Here is a 22,697-nt window from a genome sequence, read left to right as displayed (position 1 = left end):
ATTTCCATTTCTTCATTTTCATAGACACCTATCTACGAGTCAATTCATTTCTTAATGTGAAAAGCTCGCAAAAAATAATCACACGAATCGAAACTTATGAGAGATATGTGATTGTGTCCGAAGAAAGCATGCTCGTGACAAAAATTTATTTTTTCAGAAAAGCGTACTTAAAGCTTGATAAATTGTTCCTTTTGTATTCGTATTTATATAGAAACCAAATGTATGGAAGATGATTATTCTATAAGCTTCTCAAGAGGTAAACTAATCGATTCCATTTTTTATTCATTACCCAATTTCCATATATATATATATATATATGTAAGTATACAATTAAAGACTAGTAGTGTCATATAATATTATACACAAGTTCAACTACTCCCTGCAAAATTCAAGATCGAATTTTAAGGTGTCGAATCTTGGGTGATTCAAATAACCCTAATAATGAGTTCTGAAAAGAAGAGGGAGAAATAAGGCACGCGTTGACGATAGTGGTAGCCAGGGCGGCTGGCAATTTACAACGGCGCAAAACAATTCGGAGCCACGTTGCCGTTGCTGCGTATGGATCGAGCTTTAGAGGCGGACAGTCTCGCGGATCTCTTTGTGCAACACGAGGGCCGCAGGGCCATCTTCTTTCTCCTCTCTGGACGGCCTCTGATACCTATTCCCCTCCTTCTTTCCTGCTTTCACATCTTCCTTCTTCTTCAACAGCAGCAACGGCGGCAGCAGCGTCTCCTCTGACGCCGCTCCTCTGTCCTCGCGACGAGTCATCTCGTTTAGGTCGTGCAAGCCGAGCAAAAGGGGGAATGAGTAGGACTCGATGGCGCGCGGAGACGCCGGGCGTTCGAGGAGCGGGAAGGAAGGGGCTCGCTAGCTGCGGTGTTGGTGCGAGGGGCGGGAAGGGCCGGTGTGCCAAGGAACGAGGAGAGGAACCGAGAAGAGAGGCGACAGGGTCGAGGGAGAGTAGCTACGGGACAGAAGGATATATGGCTGTGTATTATGTACTCGGGACCCGTGTTATATACGCCTCCGTTCCTCCGTGTATAAGTAAGCGAGCAGGTGTGCGTTTCCTTGTTTGTGTGTGTGTTGCTGTGATTCAGTGTGTTAGTCGAACTAAACGCGCGCGCACGCGAGCGATCGTGTCCTGGCACGGTGCACGAAGGTGTGTGCGAGCAGAGACTTACTTCTCACGCGAGTCTCTCTAACCAGCTCGCATCGAAGATGCGGCGAACATGGAATCACGCGACTCGCGTAAAAAATGATCCTGCGATCCTGAAGGGGGAGGGTGAAGGGAGAGAATGGCGTTGCGCGGCGAGAGATGGGATAATGGCACACCGAATGGATGAACGCGCCCAAGAGTGGAGATTCGAGCGGTGTTTGTGGGTGGAGTAGAGCGGAGAACAGTGCCAGACAAATTGCAACTGATAATTATCGCCAGTGCCGGACAGGGATATCGGGGTATGCTCGCCGCCAGATAGAATGACCAATTTTTGACAGTTACAGACACAGGGAATGGCATGGAGGAAATAGCTGGAAAGTGGTTGATTCGATTGAATGACCGATTGATGTGTTTCTGAAGTAAAAAGCTATTGAACGATTTATTAAATGCTGTTAATAATCGAGATATAGGAAATGGTAAATGCGTCGTTAATGCACGATCATTAGGATTTTCATTCCACGATATTCCTTCAGATGGTTCTTCACCATAATAGATTTATCGATACGCACACCGGCAAAGGTATGTTATATATTTCTGAAAAAGTAGGTCTTTCTTTTACTGTTGGTTACAATGAAAGTTGTCTGTGTTTTTTAAGACGGTCAATCATTAGTTAAATGACAAGTCTACATATTATCTACAGGTTATGCTTAATTCATTCTGGCTTAATGAATTATAATTGCGTATAATTTCTAATCAATCATTTATTACCATTTAAATATTTAGTTAACATTATGTGACACACAACGAACTCTGGTGATCAGTATTATTATCATAACTCGTTTCATTGTCGGTCGCAGATCTAGTGGTATCGACTATGGATAATACAAATCTGTAAAGCACTTGATGATTAAGCAATAGATATATATATCGATGAGGCTAGGTATAGACAACGCATAGGATAGATGTGGATATAATTCTTTTTCGTGTTACTTTATTTCGAGAGTTAGATGATCACTTATCATTATCCTGTCACATGCGACATTATCGATACAGTATACATATATAGAATAAAGTTGCTACCGATGATAAATACATGTATTTTATATAAATATATATGTTTTTATATACAATATTACTCATTTCTGAACGAATTCGTTTCATAAGTAAAATAATTATAAACACTTAAATCGTGCTTCATTCACAATTTCAATAAATAGGCAATTTTAATCTGGTAGATCAACTGCGTACATGGATTATATATTTTTATAACTATTGAATTTATCAAATATACCACCATTTAAAACATGTTTTGATTTTATCATTTAATATCAATAATATTATATATTAATATATAGTATATATAATATATAAAAATAATGTAAGAAGTGATCCTTATATAAATCTTACATACACTCCGCGATCATCCCGACAGCGGGTGTCCACAAAAAACTCACACAGAAATTCGTATAACCATTATGTACATGTGCTATTATTTATTAATTATGTATGGAGCCAAAGGAATAGAGGAAACATTGCTCCCTACTCGAAAATTTCATGAGGCGGTTTTCGATATGCAGTTATGGATTTTGACAAGTAAGCAGGTATAATGTTAAATTTACGATTTTTCTTACAAAACATGGTGCATTTTATGTCTTCAAATATCATAATTTTCTTCTTATGTGAGATAAGCTGCTGTCTATGTATCGTTCGATTTAAGGTTTCCTGTGCACCCCACTGCTTAGGCTAATCTACTTTCATTATGTACGGAGGTTTGCTCACACACTGGGATATTTCGACTAATTTTTAATTGTCAATAATTAAAGAACAAAGCCGAAAACGCAATTTGTTTATTTTCGATTTTCACTTTATTTTAGTTTTACAAATAACCCATTAAATTTTTTTACACCTACTGCTGAACATCCTGTATATTATAATAATTACAATAATATTAATTTTCTGAATATAGACAAAGTTTTGCATTCTTTCTACCAAATGCTAACATTGGTATCAGTGGATAATATTCTAGTATCCAGTAAGACACTGCGAGTATTAAATTGAATATTTGTCGTATCACCCAACCAATGAACGGCATATCTGTAAAACAATTTTATTAAAGAACTATCGAATAGGAATGTATGAAATCTTTTATTTTAGCTAATTATAAGCCATGTAATAGTTCTATCGCGTAGGCACGACGGCGGTACGCTTTTCGGAAAACGTTATCTGGAGTTGTTGCTTATATTATAACAGTTGGGATGCATAAAGATATTGAGTTAAGTGTGCTCTGCAAGCATTTTATCTGCGGTAGCGATTAGTTCTTCTTTAGTTTTGATCGAGAAAAATGCATCTTTGAAATGAGCGATCAGAGTATTCGTTTTCAGCATTTGATGGCTTTTTATTTTTAGGAAAGAGATCGCGGAACAAATAAAGAAAAGAATTTATGATATTTATGGTGGTAATGCCATTAACAAACGTATTACTTAAAGACGAATTAGAAAATATAATGATAGAGGCTACAACTTGGAAGATCGAAAACGAAGTGGCAGGCCGATAACAATTAATGTGAATAAAATAGCTAGTTTAATTGGACAAAATCTAAGACGTTCAACAAGAGAAATTACCAATATATTACACATTTCACACGAATTGGTTACATTGCATTTAAAAAAACTTGGTATAATGGACAAATGCGATGTTTAGGTTCCGCACGAGCTACTGAATAAGTACATTTATCTAAGAATTTAGAGAATCGCGATAGGACGTATTACGCAACTTAATATTTAAATTTCAAGATCCACTTATAAGCAAAATCTATTGAATCTAATGTATTTTATGCTATTATTATCTTATAATTTCTATATAATTTTTAATTCCTTTTTCTAACAAAATGCAATTACTTACCACATGAGTATAATATCAATTCACGAGTCTTTTGGTTCAAATATGAGTACCACCCAATGGGCTTTATATCTAAAGAAGAAAATTAGCTCAGTATTGCCTTTCTAATAAAAGTAAATAAAATATACTTAAATGTACTAACATTTAATTCCCGTTAGATTGTATGCGAGACTAAGGAAAGCGTCCTCGTTCACTGACAAATCGACGTACCAGAATCCATGCGTTATATTTTTCATCATCCGTACAAATTCCGGACGCGGGTTTTCTAAATGTTTTGCCAATATTTCATTTTGAATTCTTCTACATAGTTCTACCGTTTCCTCCACCGTTCTTCTACAAATATTCATCCTAAAAAGATTGCAACAATTGGAGCTATTTCTTATCATGGAATTTCCAGTTTTGCTTTGTATATTTTATAAATCTATTACCTGTCGCTTATACCCAATAGGTGACCCGTTACTTGCCAAAAATGATTAAAACCTATCCTCTGCTCCTCAGTAGCGTACGCCAGTCCAATCTTTTCGGGACACACAAAGACGTACCCTATGAAACCGAATTGCGTAATCGCCATGTCCTTTTGGTATATCCCATGGAGATTCCTCTGAACACGCTTTTTACTGACCTTCACGTGTTTTTGTCGAATCGCGTTCAGCGCACTGAACCATCTTCAATAGAAGTGTTTCAAGCAGATTTAATATCACAGGTTCCATCGAATATTTTTATGCGATATTTAATGAAATTTTTTGAAACTCACTTCGAATTTGGATCGAGCATGTCCTCGTGAAAGAGTGCGTACATGAATAGCAGCGTTTGGGAGAATCGCTTGTAAGACGAGATGATTGTGGCATTTTGCCTGGTGAAAAGAAGAACCTTCAAAGTAAAAAATATTTCCTTACTTGGGCCGTACAGTAGTTATCATTTCTATTTTGGTTTTATGATTTTTTCGTTAGTCCCCTTGATCGAATGTGCGGACTTTGAAAATAATAGGCAAGAATATTTTTAAATTTAACAATGCAGAAATCCAAAGAATGGAATTATATGGAGCAATCGTGAAATTCAGCATGTGTTGTAATTCAAATCTGAATGATCTATTTTACTTGACATTTTCTTGTGCTGCTAGATATATAGAAATATAGATATATAGAAAATACTTGATTTTCCAATTGAACGCGTTAGTATGTAAATTACCTCCAGTATGTCTGGAACAGCTAATATTGCTGTGAGGCCTGACGCAAGTGCAGTTCCAAATCCTAGTAAATTTCCGTTATAATATCCCTGGCCTCTAAAATTATAATTTTCATCAATTACTTATGTGTTTTCTTTGCTTGTCACAATCTTACACTTCGAGGGAAATCTTATTATTTATTTTAATCTTCTACTCACATTTTAAATAGCCTTTCATCGAACCACTCAGGTAGATCATCCGATGTCACTTTTACTAAATCATGATCAATAATTTCCCTATCATGCAAGATCAGTTGAAAATGCTCGTCCACCGTTGCCGGTTGAGCTAACAACAGATACAAACATTTAGTAATTATGAGTTACTAAAATGGCAGATAAAAATTTATTATCTCAACTCAATGTTTAGTATTTTCACAAAATTATTTTTATAAAGACCTCAAAGCGTATCAATAAGGTCAATCCATTTTCATTATGTTGATATGAAAAGAATGTATTATTTATATAATTAAAAAAAAAAAAGAGACGAAAAAAACAAATACACAAGTATTTAAATAAATATTTACCGTCGGTGATGTGTTTCTTAGTGCTCATCGTCCTTTGCTAAATAAAACGTTTTCTTTGAAATAATGTCAGAATTAAAGATTTCACGTAGAAAATTACAGGGTTCAACACGGCACCGTTTTCACTGCATCTTAACGCTTCGTCACAGGTCCTATTTTATTAAAATCTACAATATACAAGGTGTTCCAGATCATTTCAACAAGACGATATCAGCATATTTTACTAGGAGTGAAAATAAGAAAAAGATGTTATATAAACGTAAGTCTAAGAGCTTAGTAAAAGAATTAGAGGACACGAAACAATAATAGGTAATATTTATCTTCATTGGCCCTTTTTCATAGTATCGCCTATTCTTGTTAATACAAGATCGCCATCTATGAAAAATTGAATGTGCTACGTTGCGAATATTTTTTGGTTTTTTTTAAATTTAATTAATTTAATTAAATTTAATTTAAATTTTTTTGGTTTTCTTTAATTTCTATAAATACATCGTAAATTTTTTGCGTCAATCCCTCGCATAAATTAAATCTTTTTCTGGTAACGCCATTTTTACATTTTAGCCTTTCTCTTTTGCTGTTCCAGATAAGTAAAAATTAAGTGCCATGTCCAGACATTTGAAGGTCAAGTGACTGGTCCTCTCTGATTCGTGTATTTGTAAGAATTATTCTCGTTTAAACATCGCTGCGTTTCCACAACATAATGTGTTGCACAACTATCCAATTGTATCCATAAATTTAAAACGAAGAAATAGTGGCATATTTCCTGCCAATTCTGCAAATTCATATTGCAAAAGATTCAAAAATGTATGTGCAGTTAATCGCCCAAGTAAATATTTTATTGTTACACATTCCTTCCAACATATTAAATTTGAATTAGCGTTAATATGCTCTTTTTCGAACAGAGTGTGGAGTTTCTTGTCTCCATTGATGGTTATTGCGCATATTGAAAATACCTTCTTGAACGTTTAGTTGGAAATTATTATTTTAGAGGAGTTCCATTCGACTCTTTTCATAATCAATGAACGAAAGTTTCTATTACGCAATGTAGTTATACGGATGTCTGTAATATGCAGCCTTCACCAAATAATAGCTCTGAATATTCTTAGTTGATAGAACGCTCGGTGAACACTCTCTCTGTAGCGTATTACTATCGCAAACTTTTAAAATTCTTAGACTTCGATTTTCATCACGCCCATGTACATATTGTTGCTGTTATTTTACACAATGAAACGATCCGCCTCTACATAATCGTTCATGAACTCTCCTAAACTGTATGTTACTCTTCTATTGACAAGTCTTCGCTGATATTCCCGCACAGCATGTAAAGCATTTACATGTGTGAAACCGTAAATAAAATAAATATTAGCATATTTTCTATTGGGGAACTCTCGTAGCATGTTGATACGAGATCGTACAACTTAATAAATGTCGATATTGTTAGCGTTAATACTAGTCATATTATCACCTCAATTTATAAACATAACTTGAGTAAATAGATTAGATAAATACCATCGATGTATACGTGTTAAACGAAAATTGGCCAGTCACCTTCGTTTTAATTTTTCTCTTAAGGCGATTTTGTGTCTATATTTATGCAACACTTTTTCTTATTGTCATTCGTAGAATATGCTAATATCATTCTCGTGAAAAAAACTGGGACACTGTACAGAGATCTCGTATCTCGTTGTATAAATTATCAGGCAATGAAGATCACTTTTCTCTTGTTCTACGCCGTATTGCACACGTAGCTTTATTGTACTTCACCGTCCGTGTCGTTAAATCCACATAACAATTCTTATCCCGTACTTTATAAACCGGTCATTGCCAGTTAGCGTACTGCTTAGTTTTCTGGGTATAATACTACTGAAATGCAGCGCGATGTTGAACTAATACTTCCGTCGACGGAACTGATTTCGCAAACGCATTGTTAATTTATCGATAAATGTAATTTCTGAGTAACTTGTGATCGATAACTCTCAAAAATCAAAACGTAAAAGACTGTAATCGTTGTCCGATAATGCCTATATCATCTATATTGCATCTGTATCGCCAAAATTTATCACGATTATCTAATATTTCGAACACAATTGCGAAAGTATTGGTACACGTTTTTTGAAGTTCGCGGTGTGAATACTAAAATAGGATTTGAAAGTTAAAACCAGTTTGGAAATGTAGTCTTGTCGGTTAAAATGACATTTACGACTGCTTACGATTGCAGATGATTATACGTTACGAAACAGATGCGACGTGATATACGATTGAACGTTACGAATGATTAACGATATCATACTCGTCCGCGAACACATATCGATGCTGCTTACAATTGAAAAATCCCCGTGTGACTGTTCACTGATGAACGATACTTCACTCCACGTAATGATACGAATAATTGGAGACGTTGACGAGTCGAGTATGGTTGGGAAGGCGGTCAACTGATCGTTGCGACTAATGGAACGATTTTGTCTCCACGAATGCTTTGAAATGTTGATAAGTCAGGATATGCAGGTGGGACTGCTATCTTTTCAAATGCTCCACTTCCAGTGGGCATGCTACCATAAAAATCAGACTATATGAAACTCTTCTCTCGAAAAATTAAGGGAATTAATCATTCATAACTTACTCTGGCGGAGAAGATATTATTGATTCGAAATCACGAACAAGATTATACCAATTGTTTCTAATAAAGAGACTTTCTCTCTCTCTCTCGAGTATCTAATAACTTCCTAGTTGATGTTCGCGGTTGAACGACACAAATGAAACTGCAGATGTCATGTCGAGCTCTAATAAGGTCCGCAACGGAGATTCCGAAATACGGACGCTGATTGGTTTTCACTTAACGCAAGAAAATGACCAATCAGCACGAAGCGTCATTTATTGTCCTCCTATGCGTTGTGAAGGATTCTTAGAGATATTTATTAGATAAGTCACTGAAATTCGCTGCGTGACGTTCAAGCGGTGACGATCCTCCAAATAGAAAAAATATACTATTACGAATGTTAGAGGAAATCTCGCGTTTTCTAAATTAACCTTTAGACTGCGAAGATGCAAGCTGCGATGAAAAAATGTCAATAATGATCTCGCTAAATGTTGTAACTTATATACTAATACCTCGTAATTTCTTTATACATACTCAGATTCGTTTCTACTACCGTGCTGATGTAATTTAAGGATATTTACTTTATGATATATACATATATTCATAGAAGAAGTGTTCAAATATTAGGTTATTTCAAAAGTTTCTTTCGTTTTATTTATTAAATTTCGTTTTATAAAGAAATAATAGATGCAAAACCTTTTTTTGTTTTATATTATTTTATTGAATTATGTGTGATTCATTTTGTTTTATTGTAATCATGGATCATCAGTAAGAAGATGTATTCAAATCACGACTATGTTACTACACGATCACACTATATTTCTACGCTGGTTGTACTGGCATACTACATATGTATACGATGCGCAGTGCCCCATGAGTGACATTTAGCGGTTGATGTTGCGTAATATTTCGGAATTTAAATTACAATTTATTTTTTAAATTATTAATGACCTTTATTCCAAATTCTTAAACGTGCAAATTCTAATAATGTATATTTTGTCGAGAAATGATAATAAAATCTCGTCCTCAAATTGTTAGTGATGAGATATTTCACATTTTTATGAAGATTAGAATTGTCAACAATTTGACGACGAGATTGCTTTATTTGTACAATGATATAGCAATTATATAAAATTATTGCATGTTTACGATTATGTTATTTATGCATCGTGTATTTTATCCATATGGCGAAGACAATCGTGAACAGAGGCAGTTTTAGCAGTGCGTTTCAACTCCAAGTAAAATACAAACGTTGCAATCGACATGCCAACGAGTAAGAAGAAAAATCCAGCGCCTAGCGGCATCAATCCGAGAACTTGAACGTGTCCGTCGTATCTATCGTGCTCCACGAATACTTCGCGTAGATTATAATTATCTCGTCTGCGAATAACATCGCGCAAATGCCAAATAACGATGCCGGTTTCCTTTAACCAGAGAATGATCTGTATACATAGAAAAAATAGGAGTTATTATAAATACATATTCATGTGATGCGAGTTAGAGATTAAAATTTATAAATATTGCATGAAATAAACAAATTGTGTAGAATAATATTAACATATATAATATTAGCATATTTTACGTATTTTTTTTATTTTATATAATATCTGTAAATAAATTAGAAATTATAAATAATACTATAAAATTATAAATAATAAAATTACGTTGAATCACGTTTCTTATTTTTTGCAGGAAACCGGCTTTATAATTCACTGTATCGTCAATCAGTTGCGTATTATCAAAATTGTTTTTATACAATCCTCCTAAAAATTGATATCTTAGGATATCCCTTACTTTTACAAAAACTTGGATATTTAGTGTAGATCATGAATTTCAGATTACACATATGTTTTAAAGAAAATTATAAATACGTCAGTACTGTATACCTACATATATGTGTAGTATCGTGGATTACCTACGAAATATCGGGTGAACTATAAACAATGTTGCGAGAAAGCCTAAGTGCCGAAAGGAAAGGGACAGGAAACTTCAATGAACCAAGCGGCCCATCAATGTCCCCAGTCCTTCAGTCAAATAGTACCCGGAAGGAGGCGTATGTGAATGATCGCGGACGGTTACGCAACACGTGCGTGGTGGTAAGGAAAGATGACAAAGAGATGCTTGAGGAAGAAAATCGATTAGTAGTCAGTTATCTATTTGCATGCAAGCGCTCGGACGACTGTCCTCTATCACCAAGCGTGGATTATTACGTGCGCTGAGACTGCTTTTTATTTCAGTCGCAAAGTATCCTTCAGATGTGAAAGTTCACGTTTGACCCGTTTGTCCCCATCCCGCCTATATGAGTTTATTGTAGTGACCATTTTAAAGAACACGAGAAATAATATGATTTAATTTTTTACTTCTTATTTTTTTTTAAATAAATAACTTTTTCTTTTTTCCTCCGTCATAAAGAATGTAAGATGCGATGTTTGCGAAATAACATTGTCTACCAATCGTTTTGAACAGTAAATTTTCGATAAGTCCATGAAAAATTCGGATGTCATTTACTGCACCTACGACCGACCGCGCGCGGTGATAGGGACCAGTCCTCTGAAATAGAACCATGATGCAAATGGGTTAATCGAGAACCTAGTTGCGAGGAGTTCATTTGTTGCGAATTGTCAGTTAAGTCGAGAGAAAGTTGTGAGCGAATTGCGGCTTGGTTAATCATTAGTTGCCGAATTGTTATGAGTTGTTAATTGTAAATTGTGAGTCGTGGATTAACTTAGTTATATCGCATCACTGCATTAAGCTCACATTAAATAACCATCGTTTCCTGTTTAAACCACTGTAAATAAATCCATCTATCAATAAATTTATCATATAGGATAGAAACCACTAGTAATCCTAATTTCTATAATTTCGATATCTTATATATGTATGCTTCCTTTCTCATGTTAATATCATATTAATATTATGTACTTAAGTTTCTCTAATTTAATTAAGACGTAAGACTTTTGGGTGAGGGTTATATTCGATGTTGGAGGTAAACATATGTTTTCCATTTTCTTCACGATCTTCAAAATATTCTTCGTCATAATATTACAGTATTGAAGATGTTACAATATCGCTTGCATTAAAATTCGTTGACTTCAATCATTATCGATAATTTTGAAAGAAATTTTTTCCACCTTCGTATCTATCAAGTTATTTCCATTTCCAATTATGTTATATTAAAATTTTCCTATTTAATTGTAGAGTGATGTTAAAACAAAAAAATTAAAGAAATTGCACTCATCATGTTTTTCTCCTGCCATATTCATTTATGTAGAGTTTTGATACTGAAAATCGTAATTTACCCTGTTTATGGGTTTCAGAAGCCATGGTTGAACGGCAAAAGCAGCATAAAAGTGTCCCACAGGTTCTCTCATCAATCTATAATTCTATGATGAACTATATTACTCATAACTTGAATATTCTTTTGCAACACGTGTATGAAACATATGTAAAATATAGTTTTGCATAGATACCTTTAAGTCTTCGTTTGATATATAGTCGGTTGGAAAAAAGTAAGTGTCTAGTATTTTTCCTGGAATAGCGTAATTACCTTGCGTAATGAATTGCTTTAACTGTGTACTATTTTGTATTTGACGATATCTATTCGGTAGTTGCGCTGCATGTGGATTCTAGTTGAATCAAATGTATTTTCTTTTTTAATGTGAATTTTGGAAAATTATCATTTCGATTGAAGTGACGTACCGTGAGGTCGAAGAAATCGGCGAATGGAGGTGGTTGACCCATTTTTCCCCATTGCAAATTTGCTTGAACAAATTGTTCGATGGTATCGATCCTAAAAATATTTATTATGATTTTTTATTTAAATTTATCTGTACAGTGGATATCCTTATTTGTTTCTTATGAAACTTGGTAAAGTTTTTCAATAAATATAACCTAATGTGTACATACATGGTCGCGGTGCGTGTATGAAAATTATATAAACATTGTTTATATGTGCTGTTATTAGAAATGTATAGATATACATGAGATATATAGAGATATATGTACTATCATTAGAGAAATAATGTTTTCTATTCGAAAATTTCATCAGGCGGTTTTCGATATGCTGTTATGGAATTTAGTGGGTAGGCAAGTATAATGTATAATCTACGTTCTTTCTCGCGCAAATGGTCGTGCAAAGGTCATTAATAATTTAAATCTCGTGGTCATGCAAAGCATGATTTGCGGCTTTAAATATCATAATTTTTTTCGCTACGATTTACGTGAGGTAAGCTGCTATGTACTGTTCGATTTGAAGATCCTTGCGCATTCGCTGCTTACGATGCCCTCCTTTCGTTCGTGTAAGGAGGTTTGCTCACGTACAGGGATATTTCGACTAATTTTAAATTGCCAATAATTAAAAAACAAAGCCGAAAACGCAATTTTTTTATTCTTGATTTTTATCTTATCTTAGATTCAAGAATAATCCATTAAATTTGTTCACACCTGTTGCCGAACACTCTGTAACCTTATATGTTGTGTATATGTGTGTGTATGTATATAGAGTGCGTATCCTAATACTTCTGGTTGTAGTATATATAACGTATTTTCATAATTACGTACTTACTTTGCATATTAAATAATATTATCAAGATCATATCCTGATGTGCAGAACAATTATTTCTACCTCAACAAAAACAGATGAGATTAATAAAAGCAGAGATCAGTAAAAGCGAAACTATAATAGTAGTCTACTGCGGCGATTTTTTGTTTCGTCTGATGATTAGAAACTTCGATTCCCTGTTACCTACCTGTCCTCGTAGTCTGAACTCGCAAGTCTAGCCGCAAGGCTACTGCAATAAGCTGCAATTATTAACCAGCCCGCAGTCTGCCAGAAAAGAATCTGTAGTTTGTTCATCGTGGTCCCGACACTCTTCGGTACCGACATGCTTAGTAAACAGCCAATCAGATCGGTTAGGATAATTAGAAAATTACGATATCCTGAAAAGATTGTTTTATTCACTTTCTCTTGACTCCTGAGTATGTTTATTATTTTTCTATTCAATGACGTAGATTATCAAAAATGGTTTATATGGTATTATCAATAATGGTTTGTATAAATGATATAGCCCTTTGCGGACTACCGCCGCATATATGCGTTCTGCATAAACCATCAATTTGGCTGAAGAACTCATATATGCGTTTGGCGAAAACAACTGATGGAGCCAGAAGATTCATATATGTGTCCCACGTAAACGCTTCGCTATGGTCGAGAAGTTCATATATCTCATATATGCGTATATATAAAAGACCCACATGCATGTCATTTTATTTATCCTGTGGAGAGTCGTGTCTATGCAGAAATGTGCGCTGGCAATTTTACTGACTATCGCGGCAGCAGCTTGGCCTTACGGTACGGTTGACTTCGAACCGTCCCGTCCGCAAAGGGATAGTATTATCAATAATGGTTTGTATAAATATAAATATATATTATATATATTTATATACACATATTTATATACATATAGATATATATAATGAAAGAATATGATTGAAGAATTATAGTATTTTGGAATCTATAAGATGATAATATGACGATGAAATATACGGCAAAAAGTATTTTTTATGGTTTCTTACGTTTCGGAAATTTAGGATCAATCCAAGTCCGAACATATGCATAGAAGCTGTGTAGTAACAGTACAGATAAGAGTAAGAACCAAACTTCTTCTGAGAATGGTCTTTTGAGAGCCAAAAAGTCTGTGGTTCGACGAGGACGAGGTACCAAAAAATGTATATGTAGTTGGTACCAAGGTTCGGATAACTGCACGAATCTTTCTTGATCCAATATTAGCCAAATACTGGCGAACGCTAAATCTACCTGCAGAAACACAGGATAAATATGAAAAGATTTTTAATTAATTTTCTACTTATTTTTTAGGGGAATAAATAAAGAATAAATTAGTGTACTTTCTGATCACGTATCATTTGTATTATACCGCCCATCCAATATGTGTCGTTGATTCGTTTGCCATATCTAACAAATTAAGACGAAGTTAAAAGCAAATTAAAGCTAAATTACTAATACAATTTTTCATTTTAATGAACAATAACAAATAATTCAGAGAACTAATGAAAACAAGACTGATTATATTCATTATATTTACGTGTAGTTTCCCTCTGGTTTCCTCAAAGTCCACGTGAAATTTAATTTTTCCGCCATTATTAGAAACAACCGCATTTCGATACCGTCCCAATCCAAATCTGTATTTTAAAAATATATCTTACAACCCTTATGGCAAATGTTGCATTAAATTATGCGATTCATTTATTTATATACCACTATCCATTGTGTATACTTCTGCTTGTATACCATTAATCGTTTTCTGAATTGTATGATTCAAGTACGTCATAGGAGGAATATAATCGCTGCAGACTTGTAATTCTCTACCATGAAAGTTTACCTTGTCGTTTATCTGAATTTCCTTGTATCTTTGAATTTTAACAAAAAGGATGATAATGCCACGCATTGAAATGATATTTACAATTTCTTCTTATGATAGAACTTCATTTATGTAAAACTATTTTTTCTTTATTGCTGTTATATAAATACATCATATTTTATAAATTTATTCATCCATTCTATTAGCTATTGTTTTTCATTTACATAATAGCAGTTAATTAACATTTCTTTTCAGTAAATGGAGTTCTACCGTAATTTATATTATTTATCATTATGTATTACCTGTCAACTTTAGTAAAGACTCGCGGTTTTATGTAGTCTTTTGATAATATCCACATTCCCGACATAGAGACAATATTTATATTTGCAATTCCGTACACAGAATTATTCAATAGACAAGAATCATTGGAAATATCGTTATTCACTATAATCAGAATCTCTGTATTCCACTGTAGTAACGGTATTCTTTAATGAAACAGTAATATTTCTATTAAAAACGGAACAGGCTTTATACACTCAAACGTGATTCTCTTATTTTACTTTTTTATAGACTCCATGATTCCTTCTTCACTTGATCCCAACAAAAAGAATTCGTGGCAGTCGTGCGTGTCCGATTTCAAGAGGTAATTGGATGGATAGATGCTTCTGAATTGATTGAACAACGTTTCCGAATCTTCAGTCGTATCTAAATAAAATTTCATAATTTTTAAGTAATTTAAGCAAAGAAACATAAATAAAATCCATAATTTATTTTTACTAACCGCTTAAGAAAACGTTGCAGCATCCAGAAGAAGTAAACGACAACTTGATAAGTTTCGTAAAATATTCATCTGCAATCCACGATTTTCCCTTCGATAAAAAGATATTTCTTTTATCAGCCATCGCTATAAAAATAGACGCTACAAATGTGTAAATCAACGAATACACCTTCATAATGAACTCGTACGATTATTTATACGCAAGCATTCCCGCCATTTAATTTATTTCGCGCGCAACTTAACCTTTAACTCTACAAATGTGCCTCTCTAGCACCACCGATGTGCGGCGCTCTACTCTTTAAAATTTGACACTTAAAAACTTGCAAATCGAAGTATGACGAGAATAAGTTGGAGTTGCCGGTCGATATTCACAATTAAAAGTCGTAGCGTTAAGAGTTAAGCACAAATCTTTTCAGGAGGCAAGGAAACCGTTTGTTTAATCTCCAAATCGTGTGTTTTCCGTGTAGTCCAGCGTCGTCTCCCTTTTTCGCCAAGTTCTCTGTCAACGTAGGGCCAGCCTGAGTGTAACCTCCTCTCAGGTTGCTGGGAGTACGATTCGACGTAGAGGGTGACGTAAATATATATACAAGCTTCTGAACACGACGATACGTGCAATTTGAGTGGTCTATTGTACACAAACGTAAATTAAGGGTGCGGTTTGATGGCAGATAAGAACGACGATAAAAAAGTGTGCAAACAGAATTACGACTCATGCTTGACACAAAACATATAATTATAAATGAGTTTCAAAGCTTATAGCTTCGTTGATGTCTAATTGACGATGTTTTAAGTATTCATCGATGCCTCGTGTATGAGAAGATAATCTAACAAAATAACATTAAATATCAGTTATGAGGAATATTCTTTGTTATCGTTCCTCGAAGCTTTTTCTTTATTATCCTCTGTCGTGGCATTTCTTTGTTTTTCATATCTTGTGCACTGTTCATGAAATATATATAAAATAGAATGATGCTTTTAAAGGTGAAAGTAAATTCTGAATTGTTATACGTTGTTTAAATGTATTCCAACAAACCGTCAACTAATTAAACATATTAGATTAAACGTATTAGATTACACGAGATATGTATGTATTTGTTTTCGATAAAACTGAAATTTAAATTAATAATAAAATTTTGTCTTCTTTGTATACTATGAATATATTAATAGTTGAAGATTCATAGCAAGAATGATGAATCTTCATACAATAGCAAGTTTATTTTTACCATGATATTTTTACTATGATGTGACTTACTTCTAACTATTGGGTCAGCAACTAAGCGATTGAATGAACTAATGACAAAATCCGCAATTGCTTAGTTGCCAATCCAATAATAGAATATATTATTATCCATAAAAGTCGAAAAATTTGATAAGATTTTACTATAAGCACTATTACTATACTACTTTACTATAAGCACATTACTATAAGATTTTACATAACCGACAAAAAATTTTTTCCAAGGTCCAGAAAAAATTTAATTCTAAAAGGATTAAATATCGATTGATAGATACATATATCTGTATCATTAAACATGTTATCATGGAGCTATTAAGAATGTCCATGACTCTTTTCTCTGTGAAAAGCAATAAAAAGTACGGAGCTAAGCAATATATTATACATACAAGATATTATCTCCTTTTTCTTCCAGATTATTTATTATTTATTTATCAATGAAATGTTTTTTATTGTGTTCTACATATCATTTGTATAATAGCAAATTTTTCTAATTATATGAAAGTACTATTAAATGACATTAAATTTCGTATATGGATATTCAGAAGCAAATTAGTGTAAGGCCGTTAGTATTAAAATCGAGATAAGCAACATTTTTCTTCAGTTAGTGACGCAAGAATGGCAGTACTGGTACTAATAAAGACACAGGAAATGATTTTGCTCTTTTTGTCATTATTTATTGCTATTACTTATTGTTTATTCTACCGGAAATGATAAGATAACATACTGGTTAATACGACAAACATGACTTGCAGATAGAAATCAACAAGGTTACTATTAATATTTCTTTTTTCGTGTATTAAACATACAACTTTTGGCTATTGCATCTCCAAGTACTTCCGGTGCATTTGCTATAAAAGTATAGGTATACTTTTAAAGTATAGGTATACTATACTATAACTATAAAAGTATAGGTATACTTTTATAGCAAATGCACCGGAAGTACTTGGAGATGCAACAGCCAAAAGTTGTATGTTTAGTACACGAAAAAAAAAATATTAATAGTAACCTTGTTGATTTCTATCTGCAAGTCATGTTTGTCGTATTAACCAATATGTTATCTTATCATTACCGTATCGATACCGAGTGACCATGAGCAAACGAAATCATGTAAATTCCCCTAAATTGTCAAAACGCCATCTATCAAATACAATATCGCTTGCACACGACTCCCATTCTCCTGAAATTGGGTGTGGAAGGAAGGAGTCAAAGCCATCTTTTCCTCCTTTTCGTCGTTAGAATCTACAAAACATTCAAGGCAGTCCGAACGACCCGAACGGTTGAAAGTTCTTACGTTAGAGTTATCCGTATATCGAACTGGTAGAACACTCGCGCAAGATAATTTATACAGAATAATTACGTGCAACGTGAAGCACGATTACTGGACAGCTCCTAGTATTCTGTAAATATTTCTATTAAATAGTTAACCACATACAGTGTTTTTTTTCCTTGAACGAGGATGGTCTATCGAACCACTTTGTTCTTAGTTCACGTGCAAACATCAACAAAGCTGGAACGATTTAAATCGCAAGTAGCAATAAAACACTAATGAAATTAATTGCGACAAAAACAGAAGAAAATCGTTATGGTTTTTTTAAAAGAAATCAGCATCAAGAAATTATGTCGCATGTCAAGTATCGATAGAAAAATCTGAATGAGTCAATCTATATATTTGTCGGGATTATCACTGCCACTGTTATTCTCTGCATCAAGGTTTGATTTACTTTTGAGGCTGATGCTTGCAGTTCTGGATTTATTGTAGAAAAATTTCGATAAAATAGATGGTAATGCAGCGGAATATAATGCAATAGGCCAAACACGCGCTTCTTTGTAATTCTTTTCATGTCCATGTTTTGTATATAATGAATTCTAGACAACATTATGCAAATTTAATAACCTGTCTTTTGGCACCGACTTTATGCTTATCTCGTAAAATAAAAAACCATTCTGTAAAAAACCATTCAATAAAACCGTTCTTTTATAACGAATCGTTTTAAAGTTTTCGTTTTACCATTTTCACAATCAAATAAATTTTGTTCATTATCAAGTAGATATTTGAATGTACTACCAGAAAAAAGATGATTGTCTAATAACAAAGAACGTGTATTTTCATTTCTTCCACTCGTAAGAAATAAATAAATATCTACATAAAATAGCATACAATTATTTTTTAAATGACTAACGACAAGGCATGAATTTGTCGCAACATTAAACGGCCCTACGAGAAAGTAATTCCCATTTTCGTACTTATATTATCTTCGTTACGCAATACAAACAATGTCTTTAAAAGGCATATTATAATAATATAGTAGTTATGTACACATTTTCTAGTACAACACAATTAGCAGAAAAATATTTATTTGTACGATAAGGTTAGACTGAACTCATGTCGATAACACGTTTATGGTAAACATCAGTCGTGAGCTGCTTGGTTAGTTTCTCGTTGAATTTTGTGCTGAGTACTCGACAACTGAACTTTACCCATGAAAATATTATATCTCGTTACTTTGCAGTGTTATATTTTTCGTATACATGTGATGTTTCGTGATATAGTTAGTTGTTTATATGACCATTGTGCATCATAATATTCTATAATGATAGAATTGAACGATAACTATCAATTTTCTTAACGTAGTGTGATACAAGCATTTTTACAATGAGTATTTTTACTTCATTGCAGAAGTTTGTTATCTGTGTTAGTGCAGGTTGTTTATCTTATAGTAAAAATATTCGATGATAATAAGAAATCAATGTTTACTTTATATTTTTATTTCCTTACATGTAATGCAGGGAAACGATGTTTTTCTCGAGTTGGTTTCATCGGTTTGGGCAACATGGGTGGTCATATGGCGAGAAATATTCTACGAAACGTAAATTATTCATTATTCAGACTACGTATATTTATGCAAATTCGTAATTTTGTAAAAAATAAGCGAAATAAGGCATAAATGGAGAATGGCTTCACCTATTAAATTATGTAACAAGTAATTGTAATTATATAACAATTACGAAACTTTACTATAGATATTTCCTATATTTTTTGTGTATTATGTTCATTTACAAAAGAAAAATCCACTCGAAGAAGCTTAAATTTTCCATATATGCATATTTGCAATCAAATAATACTTATCTAAAGATTCATTTGAAATCGAATGTATTGATTTATATCATGTTACAGGGTCACAAACTAGTCGTCTTTGATGTGAACGAATCAGCTGTGTCGAAGTTGACAGAGGTAGGTGCTAACAGAGCTTCGGATCCTACTGAAGTGGTAAAAAACGTCGAAGTAGTCGTTTCGATGTTGCCATCTAATCAAGATGTTCTGGACGTTTATAACATTAAGAATGGTTTATTGAGGTAAATAAGTAATCGTGTTATCTCTCAAGTATCCCCTCAATTTATCAAGCGTATTATCTTTAAAAAAGAAATATCCGAATCTTTTTTCTCTTTTCGTACTTTCAGTGCAGCGAGAAGGGACACTCTGCTGATCGATAGCAGCACAATAGATCCGTTTGTATCTCAAATCTTGGCGAAGGAGGCTGCAAAATTTAGCGTTAATTTTATAGACAGTCCAGTATCTGGAGGTAATTCTAAATAGATCGTGGAATTCAGATGCATTAATAAAAGTTTTAAAGTGCATGAGGAAACAAGACAGAGTATATGAAAAGTGAATAATGTATATAAACCAGCGTGGAGAAAATCTACACTTCCGAATTAATGAAAATTTGTAAGAAAACTTCGTGAAAAATTGAATTTCAGTATGATTTTCAAGATCAAAGTTATTTTATTGCAACGTTCTTCATTCATCGTAAGGAACAAAAGTCTCTAAGGAACCATGAGTCGCAAACGACCCCGTTCACCTGGAAAAAGATAATAAAGTATTAATAATTCTTAAGCTGGTTTTACCCACAATATGTTTACACTCTACAATTAGATGCAAAGAAAATAGCACCTATTGTTGCACATAGGTGCTTCAGATCTATCATTATAGAGCATATCCCACATCTTTCTTTCTTGCTTCCGTCCTTTTTGCTTTTTCTCTTTCTGTCTATTTAAACGATTTGAAACTCGCGCTCTACGTTTCCGTCAAGTTTCTGTCCAAGATTACGTATTAATAAACCACATTCAATCGGATGTTATAACTGTTTAATAGATGTAATCTCTTTATTTGAACTATAAACAATTTCTTGTCTCAAAAATAGAACCCACTGCCGTACATAAAAATTGGAAATCTAGTACTATTCGCATCTTAGGCAACTTGTATTATTTACACTCTGAGCGAAATCTTTCCAGAAAAATCCCTTAAACATTTGACTTAAAAAATGATTGAATAATGTGATCAGCGAGGTACGATAGTAAAAAGCTAGATGTGGTTGTAGATGGTCCAATATACTCATGGACGGTGCGAAGATATGTTTGACCATGTGTTAATGTCATTTCGTTTAACTCCAATTAGGTATAAACGCAGCTAAGGATGGAACGTTAACATTCATGGTTGGAGGTTCTAAGGAAAATTTCGAACTTGCCAAGCCTCTTTTAAAATCCATGGGATCTAAGATAATTCACTGTGGAAACGTGGGTATGGGCCAAGCAGCAAAATTATGTAATAACATGCTTTTGGCTATTAGCATGATCGGTACAGCTGAAGCATTTAATCTCGGACAAAAGTAACTCATGCAGTTTGTATTTCATACTACGCTATAAATATAACTGTTTCATTTAGTTATTGTATTTTAGGTTAGGTTTAGATCCCAAGGTGTTAGCTAATATTGTGAACTCTAGCTCCGGCAGATGTTGGTCTTCCGAGTTGTATAATCCTGTTCCAGGTATCCTCGACAATGTTCCAAGCTCTAAAAATTACGAGGTACTTAATTACGTTGCATTTCTTTTATTTTGTTAAGATTCGTTTTATTGGTGTATTTAATGGATTTAATTTTAGGGTGGTTTTGGAGTGACTTTAATGGCCAAGGATTTAGGATTGGTGCAGGCTGCCGCGGCTAAGGTAGAAGCAAGTATTCCTTTTGGATCCTTGGCTCATCAAATTTATAGGGCAATTATCGCTCAAGGATTTACAAAGAAAGATTTCAGTTTCGTTTATCAATTTCTTAAAGGTCAGCAGCAACTTTAATTCTAGAAATCTAATGATGTAACTAATTTATTACTATTAAGTGTGTATTATAATAAATGATTTTATAATCTTTTATACGTAATTAGACATGTTTGAAATGTAGTATTGGATTTTCTGTATCTTAAACTTTGAAACGTGTTGTGATAGCATAGAGTGCGCTACAAGACGGAACAGTCATGAAGTGTCGGTAACAAATCAAGAATAATAAATTGAAAGATTACAGATTAATGTTACATGTAAATATATTATAGTATATATAATAATAAATAGGACGTAACATAAAGTAGAAGCGAATTGTTTTAGATTACTGTCTTTTACAAACGTATTAGTTTTCTACTATACCGACTTTGTCATGCTGATATTTATATACGTCACGTTTTAAAGTTACTTATATTTATAGTGCAAACGGAGATAATCATGTTAAAATTATCATACGTATTCCTTGATTACTTACATTCAATTCTAGTCATACGAAAATTAAATTACTGATAGACGTAAATAGCACACGTCGTTACATTGACTAGCGCGGTATGTTAAACCACTTACTAGTTTAAAACTTTCTCAATTGAATTAGACGTATCGATTATAGCATCATTAAATATCCAATTATCGCATGTTATCTATTAAAACATCACACAAAAAAGATACTTCAAAGTAAAAAAATTTAATCTGAGAAAGTAATTCTAAACCTAAATTATCAGGATATTTTCGACTTGCTCTACCTTACCAACACGTTGCACTCGAGATAGCTACGCTTGAAATAATATTTGTAACCAACATTTCGA

At 33.5% G+C, this 22,697-nt stretch overlaps 3 protein-coding genes across 15 annotated transcripts; 1 reads left to right on the top strand and 2 right to left on the bottom strand.

The window, feature by feature from the left end:
- The first annotated feature begins 1,599 nt into the window (after nt 1–1,599).
- On the top strand, nt 1,600–22,014 carry LOC100650674 (3-hydroxyisobutyrate dehydrogenase, mitochondrial). Of its 5 annotated transcripts, none has more exons than XM_048406006.1 (7): nt 1,600–1,735; nt 19,575–19,654; nt 19,963–20,141; nt 20,247–20,368; nt 21,241–21,451; nt 21,522–21,648; nt 21,724–22,014. In XM_048406006.1, exons 1-7 carry the CDS (start codon nt 1,690–1,692, stop codon nt 21,910–21,912), a joined length of 954 nt encoding a protein of 317 aa, XP_048261963.1. In that variant the 5' UTR covers nt 1,600–1,689; the 3' UTR covers nt 21,913–22,014. The 5 variants fall into 5 exon arrangements, with proteins under 5 accessions (XP_048261963.1, XP_012169245.2, XP_012169234.2 ...); XM_012313855.3 differs by lacking the exon at nt 1,600–1,735 and adding an exon at nt 18,004–18,186; XM_012313844.3 differs by lacking the exon at nt 1,600–1,735 and adding an exon at nt 19,173–19,215.
- On the bottom strand, nt 2,974–5,945 carry LOC100650874. The gene is made up of 8 exons (XM_012313885.3): nt 5,803–5,945; nt 5,438–5,564; nt 5,243–5,336; nt 4,809–4,924; nt 4,483–4,719; nt 4,197–4,402; nt 4,058–4,126; nt 2,974–3,250 (listed from the first exon to the last, which is right to left on the bottom strand). Exons 1-8 carry the CDS (start codon nt 5,828–5,830, stop codon nt 3,105–3,107), a joined length of 1,023 nt encoding a protein of 340 aa, XP_012169275.1. The 5' UTR covers nt 5,831–5,945; the 3' UTR covers nt 2,974–3,104.
- Nucleotides 5,864–16,932, bottom strand: LOC100644202. 9 transcript variants are annotated; one of them, XM_048405876.1, is made up of 14 exons: nt 15,554–16,932; nt 15,333–15,477; nt 15,075–15,257; nt 14,670–14,821; nt 14,497–14,593; nt 14,300–14,366; nt 13,970–14,210; nt 13,144–13,333; nt 12,095–12,185; nt 11,866–12,021; nt 11,695–11,778; nt 8,420–9,837; nt 8,000–8,348; nt 5,864–5,966 (listed from the first exon to the last, which is right to left on the bottom strand). In XM_048405876.1, the coding sequence occupies exons 1-12, from the start codon at nt 15,723–15,725 to the stop codon at nt 9,556–9,558; spliced, it is 1,860 nt and encodes a 619-aa protein (XP_048261833.1). In that variant the 5' UTR covers nt 15,726–16,932; the 3' UTR covers nt 5,864–5,966; nt 8,000–8,348; nt 8,420–9,555. The 9 variants fall into 9 exon arrangements, with proteins under 9 accessions (XP_048261833.1, XP_048261837.1, XP_048261826.1 ...); XM_048405880.1 differs by having other exon boundaries at nt 5,864–6,022; nt 8,010–8,348; XM_048405869.1 differs by having other exon boundaries at nt 8,010–8,348.
- Nucleotides 22,015–22,697: the final 683 nt, after the last annotated feature.

Source organism: Bombus terrestris, chromosome 1 (assembly GCF_910591885.1).
Source record: "Bombus terrestris chromosome 1, iyBomTerr1.2, whole genome shotgun sequence".
In the NCBI taxonomy this organism is placed as follows: Eukaryota; Metazoa; Arthropoda; class Insecta; order Hymenoptera; family Apidae; genus Bombus; species Bombus terrestris.
The sequence above is the reverse complement of the archived record's forward strand: the minus strand, read 5'-3'. Positions and strand labels throughout refer to the sequence as shown.